Below are 17303 nucleotides of genomic sequence, written 5' to 3'. Positions count from 1 at the left end.
TCTCACTCTTCTCTTTCACCCTCATCAAGGGGCTCTTTAGTTCCTTTTCACTTTCTGCCATTAGATTGGTATCACTTGCATATCTGAGGTTATTGATATTTCTCCCATCTTTTAGGATTTTAAATCGCTCAGCTAGAATTCCATCACCTCCACTAGCTTTGTTCATAGTAATGCTTCCTACGGCCTACTCAACTTCACACTCCAGGATCTAGGTGAATGATCACACCATTGTGATTATCCAGATTATTAAGACATTTTTTGTATAGTTCTGTGTATTCTTGCCACCTTTTTGATTTTCTCTACATCTGTTAGGTCCTTATCATTTTTGGTTTTATCATGCCCATCCTTACATGAAATATTCCCTTAGCATCTCTAACTCTCTTAAAGAGAGTTAGAGATCTCTAGTCTTTCCCATTCTATTGTTTTCCTCTACTCCTTTGCACTGTTCATTTAAGAAGGGCTTCTTATCTCTCCTTTTTATTCTCTGGAACTCTTCATTCAGTTGTTTGTATCTTTCCCTTTCTTACAGTAGAAGCATTCATTATTATTGGATGGCTATTTCTGTTTGGACAATTTGTAGGATCTTGGCCATCTACATTACACACACTCCTTTGCAGTACTGAGAATAAAAATACTACACAGGAGTTGTTTTCCTAAAGCCACACATGAAGAGCACTTTAAAAGCAATAACACTTTATTAGTAATCTGGTTTATAAATTGAGTGCTGAAGCAAAGTCCCCTTTCTGAATTTTAATGACTCGTTAGAATAGTCACCAGAATCATTTAAAAAAAAAAATTGAGCTTTTGGTGGGCTGTTTATTACCCAGATATCTAAGGAAGTTTTCTATGCTTAATGTTATTTTTAAGAGGGGTTTCAAGAGGATTTCAAAATATCAGCATTGGCAGAAGTTTGACCAATCCAGGAGATGGATCTCTTTGCAGAACACCACCAGATCTGTGATACATTGATACCTGTATCTGTGACACATGTGAATCACAAATTTCCTTAACACATAATCAGCCTTTAGTCTAAATCTTTAGGCTAAATTCTTCAGTTCAGTTCAGTTGAGTCCCTCAGTCATGTTCGACTCTTTGTGACCCCATGAATCACAGCATGCCAGGCCTCCCTGTCTACCACCAACTCCCAGAGTTTACTCAAACTCATGTCCATCGAGTCGGTGATGCCATCCAACCAACTCATCCTCTGTCATCCCCTTCTCCTCCCACTTTCAATCTTCCCCAGCATCAAGGTCTTTCCAATAAGTCAGTTCTTCACATCAGATGGCCAAAGTATTGGAGTTTCAGCTTCAGCATCAGTCCTTCCAATGAATTTTCAGGGCTGACTTTCTTTAGGATGGAATGGTTGGATCTCCCTGCAGTCCAAGGGACTCTCAAGAGTCTTCTCCAATACCACAGCTCAAAAGCATCAATCCTTCAGCATTCAGCTTTCTTGATAGTCCAACTCTCACATCCATACATGACTACTGGAAAAACCATAGCCTTGACTAGATGGACCTTTGTTGGTAAAATAATGTGTCTGCCTTATAATATGCTGTCTAGGTTGGTCACAACTTTTCTTCCAAGGAGCAAATGTCTTTTAATTTCATGGCTACAGTCACCACCCACAGTGATTTTGGAGCCCCCCAAAAATAAAGTCTGTCACTGTTTCCACTGTTTCCCCATCTATTTGCCATGAAGTGATTGGACCAGATGCCATGATCTTAGTTTTCTGAATGTTGAGTTTTAAGTCAACTTTTTCACTCTCCTTTTCCACCGTCATCAAGAGGCTCTTTAGTTCTTCTTCGCTTTCTGCCATAAGGGTGGTGTCATCTGCAGATGTGAGGTTACTGATATTTCTCTCGGCAATCTTGATTCTAGCTGGTGCTTCATCCAGTCCAGCGTTTCTCACAATGTACTCTGCATATAAGTTAAATAAGCAGGGTGACAATATACAGCCTTGATGTACTTTAGTCTAAATCTTCTAAGGTTAGAGTGGAATGTTAGGATTTCAATCAGCCACCTGTTGAATGCCTGAACACATTCCACATTTCTCTTTACCTCAGAATTTGAGCTTTACTGAGGAAGTCGTTTGCTTTTCAGATAGAACCCGAGCTAGATTATCTTTCCGGGGTTCTGCAGATCTGTGATTCTTTAGTTATATGGCGCTTGTATGATGTGACCCGTCATGTATATTTGGAATCTTTAGTGTGACTTCATTTAAAAATCAAAATGTATTAGGTATAAAGTCAAAATTCACCTTTAAAAAACAATCGCAGGTCTAGCAATACTAGGCCTTCTCTGTCTCCTGGCTCACCCTGTCTGGGCCCTGTCACAGAGACAGAGCACATTCTCAGCTTCCCCTGAAGGCAGTCCTGCAGGCAGTAACACTTTCAGGGCTGTCAGTAAGACTGTCATCTATAATTATATGCAGAATAACTGTGTTTACTAAATAAACTATCTTTAATTGACTGATGCCATTCTTCTGTCTGGAATGTTTCCTCAGTCTGTCCTTTAAGACACAGAGTCTTATTTTGATACTCCAGCCAAAATTAACTCCACTTTATCAGAAATTCAATGGAGTGTACTGGATTATACCTCTCCGAAAGTCTCTATATTTTAGTAGTTTCCATGCAGGCTTCCTTCTTTTTCCTCAACCTACTGCCTTTTTATTCCCTTAGAGCACACAGCAAAATACCTTGCCCATGATAGCATAAGTGTTTGATTAAAAAATGATCTGAAAGAAACATGTATTTATGCTTTAGAACTGGGATCAGAAAACTATGGCCCATTGGTCAAATTCAACAGCCATCTGTTATGTTATGACCTGTGAATCAAAAATACAATATTCCATGACACATGAAAAATATATGAAATTCAAATTTCAGTGTCCATAAATAAGGTGTCACTGGAACACAGCCAGGTACTATCTATGGCTGCTTTCGTATTACAGTGGCAGAGATGGGTAGTCATGACAGAGACCATATGGAATGCAAAGCCCAAAATACATCCTATCTGAACATTCTATTAAAAAGTATGCTGACCACGGCTTTAGGAAGAGCCACGTCTGTTACCAGAACAGCGACTTTGCCTTGTGAGAACCAAGATTTATTTTGTAATACTTCTATCTAGGTTTAGGAAGTCATTTTAGCTCTCAGAGTCCCTGAATTCTCTACTGCTATACAGGAATGATACCAATATTATAGGGCTTTTGATGCAAAGATAAGCAAAAAATTTTAATATAGCAAGCAGCAGTGTCATAAATGGTATTGTTACTGTATTTATTTATTTATTTTTTGCCTAGCTCTCATGTCAAATGTTTAATTATCTCTGGTTGAGGACTAGTAATTTATGAGAAGGTAGCCTAATAAATGATTTCATTCTTTAGAGTCTCACATCTACATGGCATGAAAAATAGGATGAAATTTTCCTTATCTTCATGATGGTTGTGAATACTGGCACCTGTGTTCACTTACCTGGTTTGAGCAAATAATTGCAAGTATTATGCCAAAGACAAAAGGTGCCTGTGGAGGGTGATTACTTTAAAAAGTTTTAAAATACGGAATCTTCATGACAAGCATGACATCAGTTCTCACTGAGAGACAATTCTCCAACAAGTATTTACTTTCTATTCTGTCTTCAAATAATTACTCACCAATGAAGTGTCAATGGAAAACTCAACAAGGTAACAGCAAAGAGCATTCAAAAACCCCACGAAGCAGAAAAAAAAAAAACACGGAATTCTCTTATATTGCTGTTAGCAGAATGTGTATCTTCTCTCTTCTCCTATAATAGAAATAACTGCCACAGCACTGAGGATCCTCATTTTACTTCGCTGTGTAATCAAGCACATAAAAAAGGCTTGTGTGGCATTGAATATGCTATAGTAAATATTATTTCTTAACTAAAAGATAGATGGGCACTCAGAAACCCATGCATGACATTGTTCAACATCCAATATTTCATAATTACCGACAAAATTATGCTCTGCATGTGACTACTTTTCTATATTTCTTATACATATGTTTGAGTTTAAATATCATGTGCGAGAGTGTGCACACACACACATACTCATGAGATCAGAATGAAAAGCTGTTTTCCTATAGAGTCAAAAAGTCAAAGTATATTAAAATCCTGTGAAAGAATATGTAGTTTTACAAGTCTTAGGTGTAGACTAAAATTCCAGGAGTCCTGCTACAAAAACTTAATGCTAGTATAAAAATGCACACACATGAAAAACACTAAACTGCCATCCCTCTTTAAACCTACCTGGGTGGCACATGAGACTGCCCTTTGTGTGGTACAGATTCTTAAAACAAGAGACTGTATGCTGCCACAGTGAACAAGGAAGAACAGGGAAATTCTGTTCCCAGTATTCATGTGTTCTCTGAATAACGGTTGAAACTTATCAATGTCCCATGTCCATAGGCAGCAGCAATCAATGTCACAATGGTAGTGACCAATCCCAGCACTGCCTAGATGCCTTAAGTCCAGCCAACAGTATCCTTCACCACCCCTTCTTGCTTGTAGGATTTGAGGAGCAAATAAAGTTCACATGCTTGGAATTAACAATTGAATTAGTCATCAGAGCCACTCAAAATAGCAGCTTACAAATTCCACTCTCAAGTTCTTAAAAAAAAAAAAGTGAATTAAGTCATGGGTTCAGAGAATGTGAACTCATGAGTCACCACACCATCTCACACCATCCCTTAAGTTTTCTTTCTTGACCACAGATGACGGGGCCCTCAGTGACTTATATACAGGAAGTACAAGAAAAGAGCCACTTCTTCCTTGAAATAGCCTCCCAAAGTCACTCAACACAAGCCAGGCATCAGATCTACCTGAGAAAGCCCTCCTGTCTTTTTTTTTTTTTAACTGTCCTTTTAGTTAAAAGGAACAAATTGCCTCCTGTTTAAGTGACAGGTGGGAACATTACCTTTGTCTCCAGCAATCTCATAAATAAGTAAACCTAACTGGTAACTCTTATCCTACTAAGATAAGAGCTTAATTCCTCAGCTGCCAGGCAGAAGTTGGAAGAGGAAGCACATTTACACTGGTAAATCTAGTAGGGATACAGTAGATTGTTTTGTCCTTCCCTTTTTTTGCCAAGATCAAGTTTGTTGTTTTCCTCCTTTTAACACAAGAAATGCCCAAAATACAGTCTAATCAAATAGCAGTGTTTCACATTCAACAGATGCGTTTCAAAATGAATGGAACATTGAACAAACATTTTATTATCAGAATACTTTAATCTTAACCTTCTAACATGGAATTTTATAAGTAGAAGTATTGCAGTAAGGAAAAACTGCACAACTGCTTTGGTAACGCAATGGCAGTTATTTCAGGCTCCAATTATTATGTCATTTACTTGAAAGATAAAAGAAATAATAAATAAAAAAGGCTGTTGAACAATTATATTTATCTACTGAGGGACAAATAAATTCTAACATTTCAGCCATTTACAAATGTCACTTGCCTTCTCATTTTCACTGACAACCTTCAAAGAAATAAATGTGTTCCTTGTGGGCATTGTTAGTCACCCTTCAGTAAAAAACAAAAGAAAACTGGCAATCACTGGACAAATACCAACCAAAAAAAAACAGCTAAACCTCCACTGTTGGCAAATAAAACCTCCAAAAGTTGTTCAATAATGTGATAGGGCTTTAAGCTTATGGAAAGCTATATCAGAACAGATAAAATGTCTATCTTCTCCTATAGTTTCTTCAAATTATACACACAGATACTTATACATGTAAAGATGTATCTATAATTCAATTGCTCCCTACCACATACTGTTCTCATTAAATAATTTTAAATTTAAAAATATTTTTATGAAAATAACATCGAGCGCTGCATGCATTGCCTGGTGGCTCAGATGGTACAGAATCTGCCTGCAGTGCAGGAGACCCAGATTTGACCCCTAGGCCGGGAAGATCCCCTGGAGAAGGGAATAGCAACTCACTCTAGTACTCTTGCCTGGAGAATTCCATGGACAGAGAAGCCTGGCGGGCTTCAGTCCATGGGGCGGCAGAAAGTCAGGCATGACTGAGCAACTAATCACAGAGCGCTGCATGTCTACTCACAGAGTTCTGTCTCTTGACACTGTCTCAAACTTAAAGTGAGGACTGGTGTTCAAAGAAAGCGACGTGCAGAAGTGAAGATAAATGGGATCTGTATGATCTTTGGTGAGAAGGAAGTATAGACAGGGCACCTTAAGGTTCATTAACAAAATGGAACAAGCAGCCAGGCCACTTCCCCAATTAAAATATGCAGCAGTTTTTTGTATGAGAATTTTCCTTTGAAAGTAATATGGATGAAAAAACAGTCCCTCTGCATGGACATTTTCTTATGACCAAGTTATGCGTGTACAGAAACAGGGAGGGTACTGGGGTGTCGTTGACACTTGAAAAGATGAATGGCCAGTGGCAGGTGGTCCTCGGAAGTGAAGAAAAGGATCTCTGTGGAATACCTGTCGGGTTTTTTTTTTTTTACTACCACGGGAACCAAATGATGTATTAAGCAAAAGAAAAAGAAGTTTTAAACTGAGATAAAACGAAAGACAGAAAGTATGTGAGAAGGCTTCACTGGTGGCTCAGTGGTATAGGATCTGCCTGCCAATGCAGAAGACAGGGGTTCAATCCCTGGTCCAGTACGATGCCACCTGTCATGGAGCAAGTAACTCCAAGTGCCACAACCACTGAGCCCATGTACCACAACTACTGAAGTCCATGTGTCCTAGAGCCAGTGCTCCAGAACAAGAGAAGCCACCACAACGAGAAGCCTGCACACCGTAACTACAGAGTAGCCTCTGCTTGCCACAGCTAGATCAAAGCCCACATGCATGTAGCAATGAACACCCAGCACAGTCATAAACAAATAAATAAATAAAATGATGTGGGAATTACAGAAACACATACTAAAATACCCTGCACAGTACCTAGCACCGAGGACAGCCAAGCAAAGATGGTCATAATTTTTATGTAAGCTCAGAGGCACTGACAACTGATATTTGTGAGGAAATGGCTGATTTCTGCACTGGCAGGCATTTCCAGTCAGGCTCACATGCTGATCAGCGAGACGCCCACAGACACAGTACAGAGGATACACACAGCACACTCAAGAACCCAACTCCCAACACTCCGTGATGGGCGGGATGAATCACTTGAAGCAATACACATTAGTGTGTGTCCACAATCTATTCCAGAAAAGCACTTGACAGTCCTCAAGAGGGAAATAAAGGAGATAAACACAGAGGCCAGGGCTAGAATTTTATTAGGAACAGCAGTGTGATCCCTCAGCCAGCTGGCCCATCAAGGCAATTCTAAGCGAGCTAATACCAATTAAGCCTCACACTTTTTGAATTCAAAGTGGCTCTATGTCACAGGCACCATTTTCCTTTCAGCAGCCCAGTCTCTCTAGGACAACACTTTCTGTCCATTCATTTCAAGTCATGTCTGACTCTTTGCGACCCAGTGAACTATAGCCTACCAAGCTCCTCTGTCCATCGGATTCTCCAGGCAAGAATACTGGAGTGGGTAGTAGACTTTCTCTAGAAAGTCTTCCCAACCCAGAGACTGAACTCAGGTCTCCTGAAATGCAGGCAGATTCTTTACCGTCTGAGCCACCAGGGAAGCCCAGTTTTCTTAAATAGGATCCTAAACCTGCAGCCACAAAATTAAATGATGCTTGCTTCTTGGAAGAACAGTTATGTCAAACCTAGACAGCATATTAAAAAGCAGAGATCTTACTTTGCTGACAAAGGTCCATATAGTCAACTATGGTTATTCCAGTAGTTATGTATGAATGTGAGTGTTGGACCATAAAGAAGGCTGAACACCAAAGAACTGATGCTTTGAACTGTGGTGTTGGAGAAGACTCTTGAGAGTCTCCTGGACTGCAAGATCAAACCAATTAATCCTAAAGGAAATCAATCCTGAATATTCATGAGAAGGACTGATACTGGAACTAAAGCTCCAACACTTTGGCCACCTGATGCAAAAAGACAACTCGTCAGAAAAGACCCTGACGCTGAGAAAGATTGAAGGCAGGAGGAGAAGGGGACAACAGAGGACAAGATGGTTGGATGGCATCACTGATTCAATGGACATGGGTTTGAGCAAGCTCTGGGAGATGGGAAAGACAGGGAGGCCTGGTGTGCTGCAGTCCATGGGGTCACAAAGAGTCGGACATGACTGAGTAACTGAAAAACAAAAATCTTAGCATTTTTTCTCCTCTCATTGTCTGCATGTGCCTTCTTTCACTCTCAGACAGAATGCAACCTGACTGATTCATCGTGGACTCCTCCAAAGCACGTATTGAAATGCCTCACACAAAGCAGACACTCTGTAAATGCCTGCAGGATGGCTGCACAAAAAGAGAACTCTGGTTCCAATGTATAAGATGCACTGCCGAAAGGAAGGAAAAGCAGGCACAGAGAGGAGCAAGGCCAGGGCAACAGTTGAGATGAGAGATAATAAAGACAAGAGCTGCCCATGGAAACATATACTAAAGTGGGAGTAGGGATAAGGTGAGAAAGGGGGACAATGAAGAGGAAGTATAATTTAGTATAACAGCATAAACCCTGCCTTCTCTTTGCTTACAGGCATATTTGCCAAAAAAAAAAAAAGTGTTATTGACTAGAATCAAGATTCCTTTTGTTGTGGTTTGTATAAATGTATACGTACATGTGTGACTGTCTTATACTCAAAGTTCAACATTATTCATGAATTAATACTTAAGAATGCACCCTCACATCCCAGGAGCCCAGACCATTTAGCTCTGCTAATACAATTCATAGAAGACATAATTTGCACAGAGGTACTTAAAAACACTTTCATGTGATGAGTACTTTAAGACTGCTTACCACTTAGGCAATAGTCAGTTAAATTGGTTTGAATGAGCACTTTATTTGCAGGAGTCAGTGAACTAATCAACAGAAACTTTTGAGACAATAGCTATTTTAAGAGCTAAATAAAATTGTGGGTTTTATTTAACCTTATGTGCTTGTTGAACTCTAACAGCATTTCCAACATACATTATTTTTTAAGTCCCCCCCAAAGCCTTCTTGGTCACCACAAAGCTTATAAAAATCCATTATCTGGAGATCAATTACAGGAGCAAAACACACCAACGATGCTTGCTTTTCCTCTCCCTGATTTTCACGTGCAAACTCTGATAAACTGTCAAGATTTAAATAGTACAAGTGAAAAGCAATTCAAGACTGAGGGTGGTGCAACTGAGGGAATGATTTGAAATAAGTTTACTGGTGAAATCATGGAGTATGTCAAGATTTATAAGCAGAGATCAGTGATGTCTCCATTTCACCAGTATCAATGCTATAACATCATATTACACACAGAGAAAAATGACAGCTATTTGAGTTTATGGAAACAGTTTACTAGAAGCGCCACATCCAATGCCACAAACTCATTTTCTCAATGATTACAAGGATGGCAGTTATTAAATCAATTGAACAATATTCCTCAATTATCTCAAAGAGAAAATTGGAATGTGTATTCTGTTTCCAAAACTCCTTAATCACTATTTGGATGAAAGACAAGTGCAGAAAGTTTTCATGTTAAGATGACAAAGAACAGGATGGAATCTATGACTGAGGGTACTCTAAGATGTGTGCCAATAAGCTCAGTTTGGCTTGCATTTGCACACAAACTATCAGCTTTAAAACAGGCAGTTTATGATGTGCAAATGCAGCCCCAATATGTGTATTTTCTTTGTACATGTTGTCCATTATTAAATCTATACTGTTAAAGGAAGCCAAGGCTCATGCCTAATGATCACACAGTTTAGCCTCAATTATAATACCAACAATTTTAAAAAATGATTTAATCTAGATGATCTAAATCTTCTCATAAAGCTAAAGTCTTTTCTCAGTTATAATACATTCAGGGATACCTATGAGTGGACATAACCTTCACTGCCTTGGTAGGTCCTGAAGAGGCAAACAAACATTTCATAGGTCAAGCAGCTCTGTGGAATAAGGGTTATGCCAGGTCATAGGGGCTAGAGTAGGGGCGTTTTCTGCTTTGGATGACGTATAAGCCAGAGGGGGCATGTCAACATGATTTCATCAAGGGGCTGGTGTCTTCTGATTTCTCTGATCTGAATGCAGACAGCCAGCTTTGCCCTCAGGCTGGCTTCCCATGTGATTATAGGCCGGACACCTGATGCAACCAGGATGCCAGGATTCCTCATTCAGATACACTAGGAGAAAGGGCACTTTTCCTAAAGTTTGAACAGAATGTCCTTGATTTAATCAAATTTTATGGGGAAAAAATAATCCCTTAAGCTCAATAGCTTAGGCCAATCACTGGGGCAAATCAGAGGGGTCTATCCGTAGAGCTCTGCATGGGGTTAGTCTCTTCCAGGCTTCAGGGCTGTTTCATGACAGCAGTAAACAGTTGACACTGGAGACACCAACAGAATATCCACTACAAGAAAGTTAAGGACAACTAAATATCATCTTCCCTTCTACAACTAATCCCTTCTTGGATTGATGGCTACTTAACGTTCGCAAGTTATTTCTAGGTACTATCAAAATAATAACAGATTCCAATATGGTGACTGCTGACTACAAATCTAAGAGAATAATCTGATGAGATAAGAACACTAGAACTTTTACAGAAATATGATATTTTCCAGGGTGGTGTTTTAAACTAGACATCAACAATAATTTCAGTTATCCAAGGATGTTTCTCTTTTCAAAACACCTATAAACCTTGCTAGACCCACTGGAAGATTAAGTAAAAACAAAACAGAATATTCTCTGCAAAGTTTAGAATTTTCACATGCACTGATGAAGGATTTATCTTATCTACTCTCACGAAGCAATGGTACTTGAAATCTGAACTCATCTGACAAAGGATTGAGTATTTGCTGCTAACACTCAGGAAATATTTATAACTTTTCATGGGAAATTAGAAAGTTCTCATCAGTTCCCCAGATGTAGGCTACTTTGAGATATTAGATATTGGAGGATCTTTGCAAGATGGTCAAGTTTCTATTTTAAAAATATCAAGAGCCGTGCTTTCCATAAGAAATATAATACAAGGAATATATATATTTTATAATTTCTAGTAATCACATTAAAAAGGTTAAAAGAAACAACTTAAATTAATTTTAATAATGCTTTTACTTGACCAAATATAACTTAATTATTATCAAAGCAGCATTTAATTCAATATAAATTACTGAGATATTTAAATAATTTATTTTAACTCAGTATTTTTGGTAACAAGTCTTTTATATTCTGGATGCATTTTACAGTCTCCACTAGGGCACATTTCAGTTGGGACTAGGTACATTTCAAGAGTTCAGCTAGCATATGTGGCTAGTGGCTCGGCAGACAGTGAACATAAAAAGTGTCTAAAATAGCTAAGCAATGAACTAGTAGGTAATGAAGGAGCAAAACAATGATTTCTTTGGGTCCTGGTAATTTTTAACCCAACGCCTATACCTCTCACTTCATTCCAGAAGACCAACTACTGAAGTGATAAATTCTAGTGATTAGGGAGCTATATTCTGATTGGAAAGATAAAAAGAAATCTTGAGATAATCATATAGATTGGAACTTGTGTGTTAAGTCACTAAGTCGTTTCCAATTCTTTGTGATCCCATGGACTGTAGCCCACCAGGCTCCTCTCTCTATCCCTGGCATTCTCCAGGCGAGAATACTGGAAAGGGCTGCCATGCCCTTCTCCAAGGGATCCTCCCGACCCAGGGATCAAACCCAGGTCTCATGCATTGCAAGTGGATTCTTCACTGTTTGAGCCACCAGGAAAGCCTATGCGTGTGTGTACACGCACACACGGCAAGCTACTTAAACTTATAGGGACTGTTTCCTCACTTCCAAAACAGAATAATATCTGTTTCACTGTATTTTTGTTCATTAGATGACCTAAGTAAGGATATTCCACAGTGCCTAAACATCCATTAATGAGTACTATTAGTATTACTAATTTTGAAGTCTGCACTATTATTTTCCTTATCTGTTACTTCTTTTTCTGGTTTCTTAGACTTCTGGAGGGTTCTTATCTCTAACTCCCTGTTTTCTACATAGTTCTCAACTTTTTTCATAGCAACTCAGTAAAAAACGTATGTAAGATCAAGACTCATAAAACATATGTAAGATCAATTCACATATATTAAAAGGACAGCTCTAGGAGGACTGGGACATTGTCTGTTTTGTTCACAGGTATATCCCAAATGCCTAGAATTGCTCAGCAGACTATATTTACTAAATAGACGGTGAATGCTGATACATTATACTTTATGCTTATTTTATTTATTCTAATAAAAATGCTTGACATGATCCAAAGAATCGATCTTTTAATCCCTTACTTCGTAATGACCTTCAGTTTGGAAAACTCATCCCTGTCTTCTGCCGGTTCTTCATTTCATTCACAAGGTACACCTCTTCAAGTGGACACAAGGTGACACTTGAGCCTTGAGGTCGTCTTCAAGCCTTTCTTTTTTCTCATATTCCACATACATCCCACCCACAAATACTCATGAATATATATTCAAAATATATCCAAATATATATATATATATATCCAAAATATACCCTGATACTTTAGCCACCTGATGAGAAGAGCTGAGGCCTGATGGCTGGGAAAGATTGAGGGCAGGAGAAGGAGGTGACAAAGGATAAGATGGTTGGATGGCATCACCAATTCGATGGACGTGAGTTTGAGCAAACTCCAGGACACAGTGAAGGACAGGGAAGCCTGCCTGGCATGCTGTAGTCCATGGGGTCACAAAGAGTCAGACACAACTTAGCAACTGAACATCAACAACCCCTGCTACCACCCTGAAGTCAGCTACCAACATCCCTTCCCTGATTACGGCATTAACTTCCTACTGCGGCCTCTGCTTGCTCACCTGTGTCTCTACAATCAATCCGCAACACAACATCCAGCCAGGTCCTTTAAAAAAAAATACACCAAATTACATCACTGTCCTGATCAAATCACACTATGGCTCCTGAGGGCATTCAAAGCAAGAGCAGTAAATATTTTCGGTGATACACAAGGCCTTCGTTTTCTGCTACATCCATCTCCACGTTACTTCTTGACTTTCACCCACTACTTCTTTTCCATAACTCTTCCATATCCAACCAGGCTAACTTTCCTGCTATTTCAAGAAATACTCAGCATGTCATATATTAAACACTTGCATGGATTGCTGACTCTGCCTGAAGCTCTCTTCCCTAAATACCCACAAGGTCAGCTCGTTCACTGCTAAGTCTCTGTGCCAAATATCACCTTCTCTATGAGGATGAATCTGAAGACGTCATTTAAAATGGTAACTCATGCCCCAGCCCCCCAAACTTTCATGTTATGCTGCTTATTTTTCTTCACAGCTCCATCATCTACTAACTCACTGTGACTCTCTTCCACAACCTGAGTGAATATAAACCCCACATGACACAGATCTCTGTCCCTTTTCTTCACTGGAAACAATGTGCAGTTTATAATACATGCTTAATAAATATATTTTAAAGAATGAATGCAGCCTGGTTTTTTGAGGAAAAAAATGATCATGTTCATCTTAGGAAAAACTGCCAGCTCAAAATTGCAACTTGCCTCTTTGCTGCAGAGAGAAATATGCAGAGACAAAACAATAGAAGGAAATAGTTTTTAAAATGCACAAAATAATGGATAACAGAAAGCTTAGATCTGAGAAAATAGAAAGTCAAAATTATCAAGCATTTGCTCTATTTATTGAGTTAATGTCTTTGGATAAACTCCAGGTAGTGGATTCACATAATATGTCTTGTCTTGGTATTTATTTATAGATATCTACCACATCAAGAACAGATTTTAAATTTAATATTTAAAAAGTGACCCAATATTGGTTAACAGAATATCATACTCACAAGCTGGCTTTTTATCTAAATTTTATATAAATGCAAAAAGAGTACCAATATTCAGTATATAAAGAACTGTATGCAATCAACACTCTTTAGAAAATTGGTCAGAGACAAATTCTTCTCCATATTGTAATTGTAAAGATTACCAATTCTGTAAGTAATACTCTCTATATAATTTATCATATATTAATCCAATTCTCCTTTACCAACTTTTATAGTTTTTTAACATACCTAGAAAATCAAGTGTTCCTTTAAAACTTTTTAAATAACGTTTTAATATTTTTGTAAATGAATACTGCTTTTACTGCTTTCTCTATAAGAAAGCAGTATCATAAGTGTAAAACATCTAAGTTACTGAAAGCAATCAATACAATTTGTACATAGTGCCAAATTACAACTCAAAATTTTAAACCTTTGACACACTAATCTCACTTCCTTTAGCTATACTTCCAATTTCTGAGAATATCTACCCGCTTCCAAGTAACTGTAAAATTTCAAGGTTGTTTCTATGAAAGTTGACATTGTGAATAATAATACTGCTGAAGTATATTTCCTTTCATTTTTCTCCTTTAACAACATAACTCAAATTTAAAATTTTTTTAAATGAAGGAAACAGCGCAAGAAAAAAAATTACTTTCATATCTGTGTCGATCTTCTCCAAAGACTATTTAAAACAATAAAAATTTAAAATAATTATTCCTTTTTTGCTCAATGCTAGGTTAGTAGCAAAGAAAATCTTTTAGAAAATAAAACTGAGGCATCAGGGAACAACCTGCTTAAAAAAAAAAGTTTATTTTAAAAGTTGGAGGTTTAAGTATCATTTAAATATTTTAAGAATGTTTAAAATGTGCCATAAGGGCTCAGAAGTCTACTCCAATATAAACATGTCTTCAAGTAACATATGTTTTACCTGACACTGCATTTGACCTCATTCTACACAAATTTCCTCCTCTTAGAAAAGAAAAATGACAGGCCACATTTTTTTCTACCTTCCCTAAGTATCAAAAAGAACTTGTTCATCTAGAAAATAGGTCATCTTCTCAAGAGACAAATACTTAAATTTTGGGGGGTGAGAGGTGAAAACTTCTGTAACCTACTTTCAAGTGATGTAGTCAATCTATCAATAAATGGAAAATGCATATACATATATATATATAGATAGAATAAGTACAATTAAAGATACAATAAAATGGTGCATATGTGGGTATTCATCGTACCATTCTTTCAACTGTTTAGGTACTGGCGAAATTTTATAATAAAAAGAAATAAAGTAATAAGATGAAAAAGCAAAAAAAAAATTAATCATTGTACATATATTACTTCATTTAAAGCAATCTTTGTCTTTATTCCTCTATTGTTCCAGAAAATGAAACAAAACAAACAAAATGAAATATATTTTAAGAGTTGCTTTTGTATGGTGGATATAGGAGAATCTTACCCTTTTTTGTTTTGTTCCAAGCTACAAATTTTCAAAGTTTAAAAAATTAAAATTCTATCTTTATTTTTACTCCCTTAAATAAGTTATTTGGTAGAAGAAAAACTATTGTTTTTAAGATTAGACATGAAAATACTAAAATTCTGTAAAATCTATATTCTTTCTTTATACTAAAGTTTACAAGATTTAAACATTTTGGAGAAAATGTCATACACTCACTACTATTCTCAAGTTCTGGGTTGTTATATTCATAGCACTAAACTAGATCTGTTATAGTAAGTGACACTATATTTGTGATGAAAGTAAAATGGGCAAAAATTAGGAAGCAAAACAAGACTCCATTTATCAGAAAAGTAGTATTTTGTTTCTGGGAAAAAAAGATTTGTACAGTATTGTTCAACATTTAAAAATTATTTAACATATGACTCAAGCATAGTTCTAACTTCAACTTAGAAAATATAGTTTATTATTACCTCCTAGGCAGCCAATGAATGAAAGGAGGATCAAATGCTTCCATGACAACAACATCTTTAACTTCCAAAAGCAAGAGTAACTCTTGTCCAGTTTTTGATGAATAGAATGCTTAGTCTTCGGGTAAATCCTTTTATCTGTAAAATATATATACAAAGAAGTCAGACTTTAAAAAATGAATTGCTTTAAAATGTAGATTTTCTTCTCATAAAACTGTACCATTCACAACACCCAAAATCCCCAAATGAAATGAATCCTTTTGGTGCAAATAAAGATGTATGGTATGTAGATACTTAAAAAACTCTTTATGTAACTGATAGGCATACAGACGAAGCTTCACAAAATTAGAAATGTCCAACAAAACTAAAATATTAAATATTGAAACTTTGCTAGATAGTAATCATAACAAATAAAATATGGCCTTGAAATTAAAATTTTTCTCATTTTCTCTCATGATAATAATTTTGGTTAGACTAAATGAGTCAAATCAGCAGATATCTTGAAGCACTGCTTTTCATAGTCTCTTAATCCTTCATAAGACATATAAATTATAAGTAAAATTGTCAACGTTCATCCTAAGCCTTTTTTTCAGGAACAACTGTAGAAAGCCCTCAATTACATAAGCTTCATAAAAGAGATAAAAATGCTAACAATGAAAATTGTTCAGTCAGATAATCTTGCAAATGGAACTACCTTATTTTTTGCTTTCTTGAATTTTCATAAACTTGAATGTGCTGGCTGAGGGTAGATAATTATGTGAATATCCTGTGTCATTTTTGGTGGCTATCTGAAACTACCTCAACTGCATGGTTAATGATCAAGTAGGCTAGATGCACACATGCATAAAATCAGAAAATCACTTTTTGATTGCTGAAACTCAAATGGTTCCACACAGGAGAATTAACGACTTTAATGTCAGTCATTTTAGCAGAGAATGTGTATAACTTTCAGTCAGCAGCTGCTATGGATTGGGCTATCTTAGTTGTTGCTAAGAAAGGAGAGCAATCTCAGTAGTGCTTAACTACAGGATCTTGCCATGACATGTGATGTATTCAGTTAGAATTAAGTGTGTCCCAAATGACAATTTCAAGAGTAAAAACATGATATCTTGCAACTTACATACTTAAAACAAGTTATTAAATCAGTTACTGCTATATGATGTTGCTCTTGTTCATTACAATACAATTCTTGGGGGAGGCAGAGGGAGTAAGAGGTAAAACTGCAACCAGAATTCTGGGATTTAGGCACAACTTTGACTCGGCCTATGGGAATCTGAGATAGATGGAAATACAATTGAGAACTACTCCTCTAAGAACTGCAGGTTGACAACTTACACCATCATGGGCTCTGTGACCATTTTTCACTATTAAGGCTCCCCTTAATGCAAACACTGCAGAACGAATTCAAGTGCAAGCAGTTTAGATGAGAGGTGAACAATAAAATCAGTCAGGACATGGAAAAGTGAAAGAGAAAGGAAGACAGACAGTAAAGGGTAAGATGTGAGAGCTA

The 17303-nt window shown here is 37.2% G+C and overlaps 1 protein-coding gene across 1 annotated transcript in view; it reads right to left on the bottom strand.

The window, feature by feature from the left end:
- CNTN3 (contactin 3) overlaps positions 1-15898 on the bottom strand; it is a 297915-nt gene extending 282017 nt beyond the window's left edge. The window contains exon 1 of the mRNA XM_061129162.1: positions 15797-15898. Coding sequence (XP_060985145.1) covers positions 15797-15851 — 55 coding nt within the window. The 5' untranslated portion in view covers positions 15852-15898. The remainder of the gene's footprint in view (positions 1-15796) is intronic.
- Positions 15899-17303: the final 1405 nt, after the last annotated feature.

This window comes from Dama dama, chromosome 24 (assembly GCF_033118175.1).
Source record: "Dama dama isolate Ldn47 chromosome 24, ASM3311817v1, whole genome shotgun sequence".
NCBI lineage: Eukaryota > Metazoa > Chordata > Mammalia > Artiodactyla > Cervidae > Dama > Dama dama.
The sequence above is the reverse complement of the archived record's forward strand: the minus strand, read 5'-3'. Positions and strand labels throughout refer to the sequence as shown.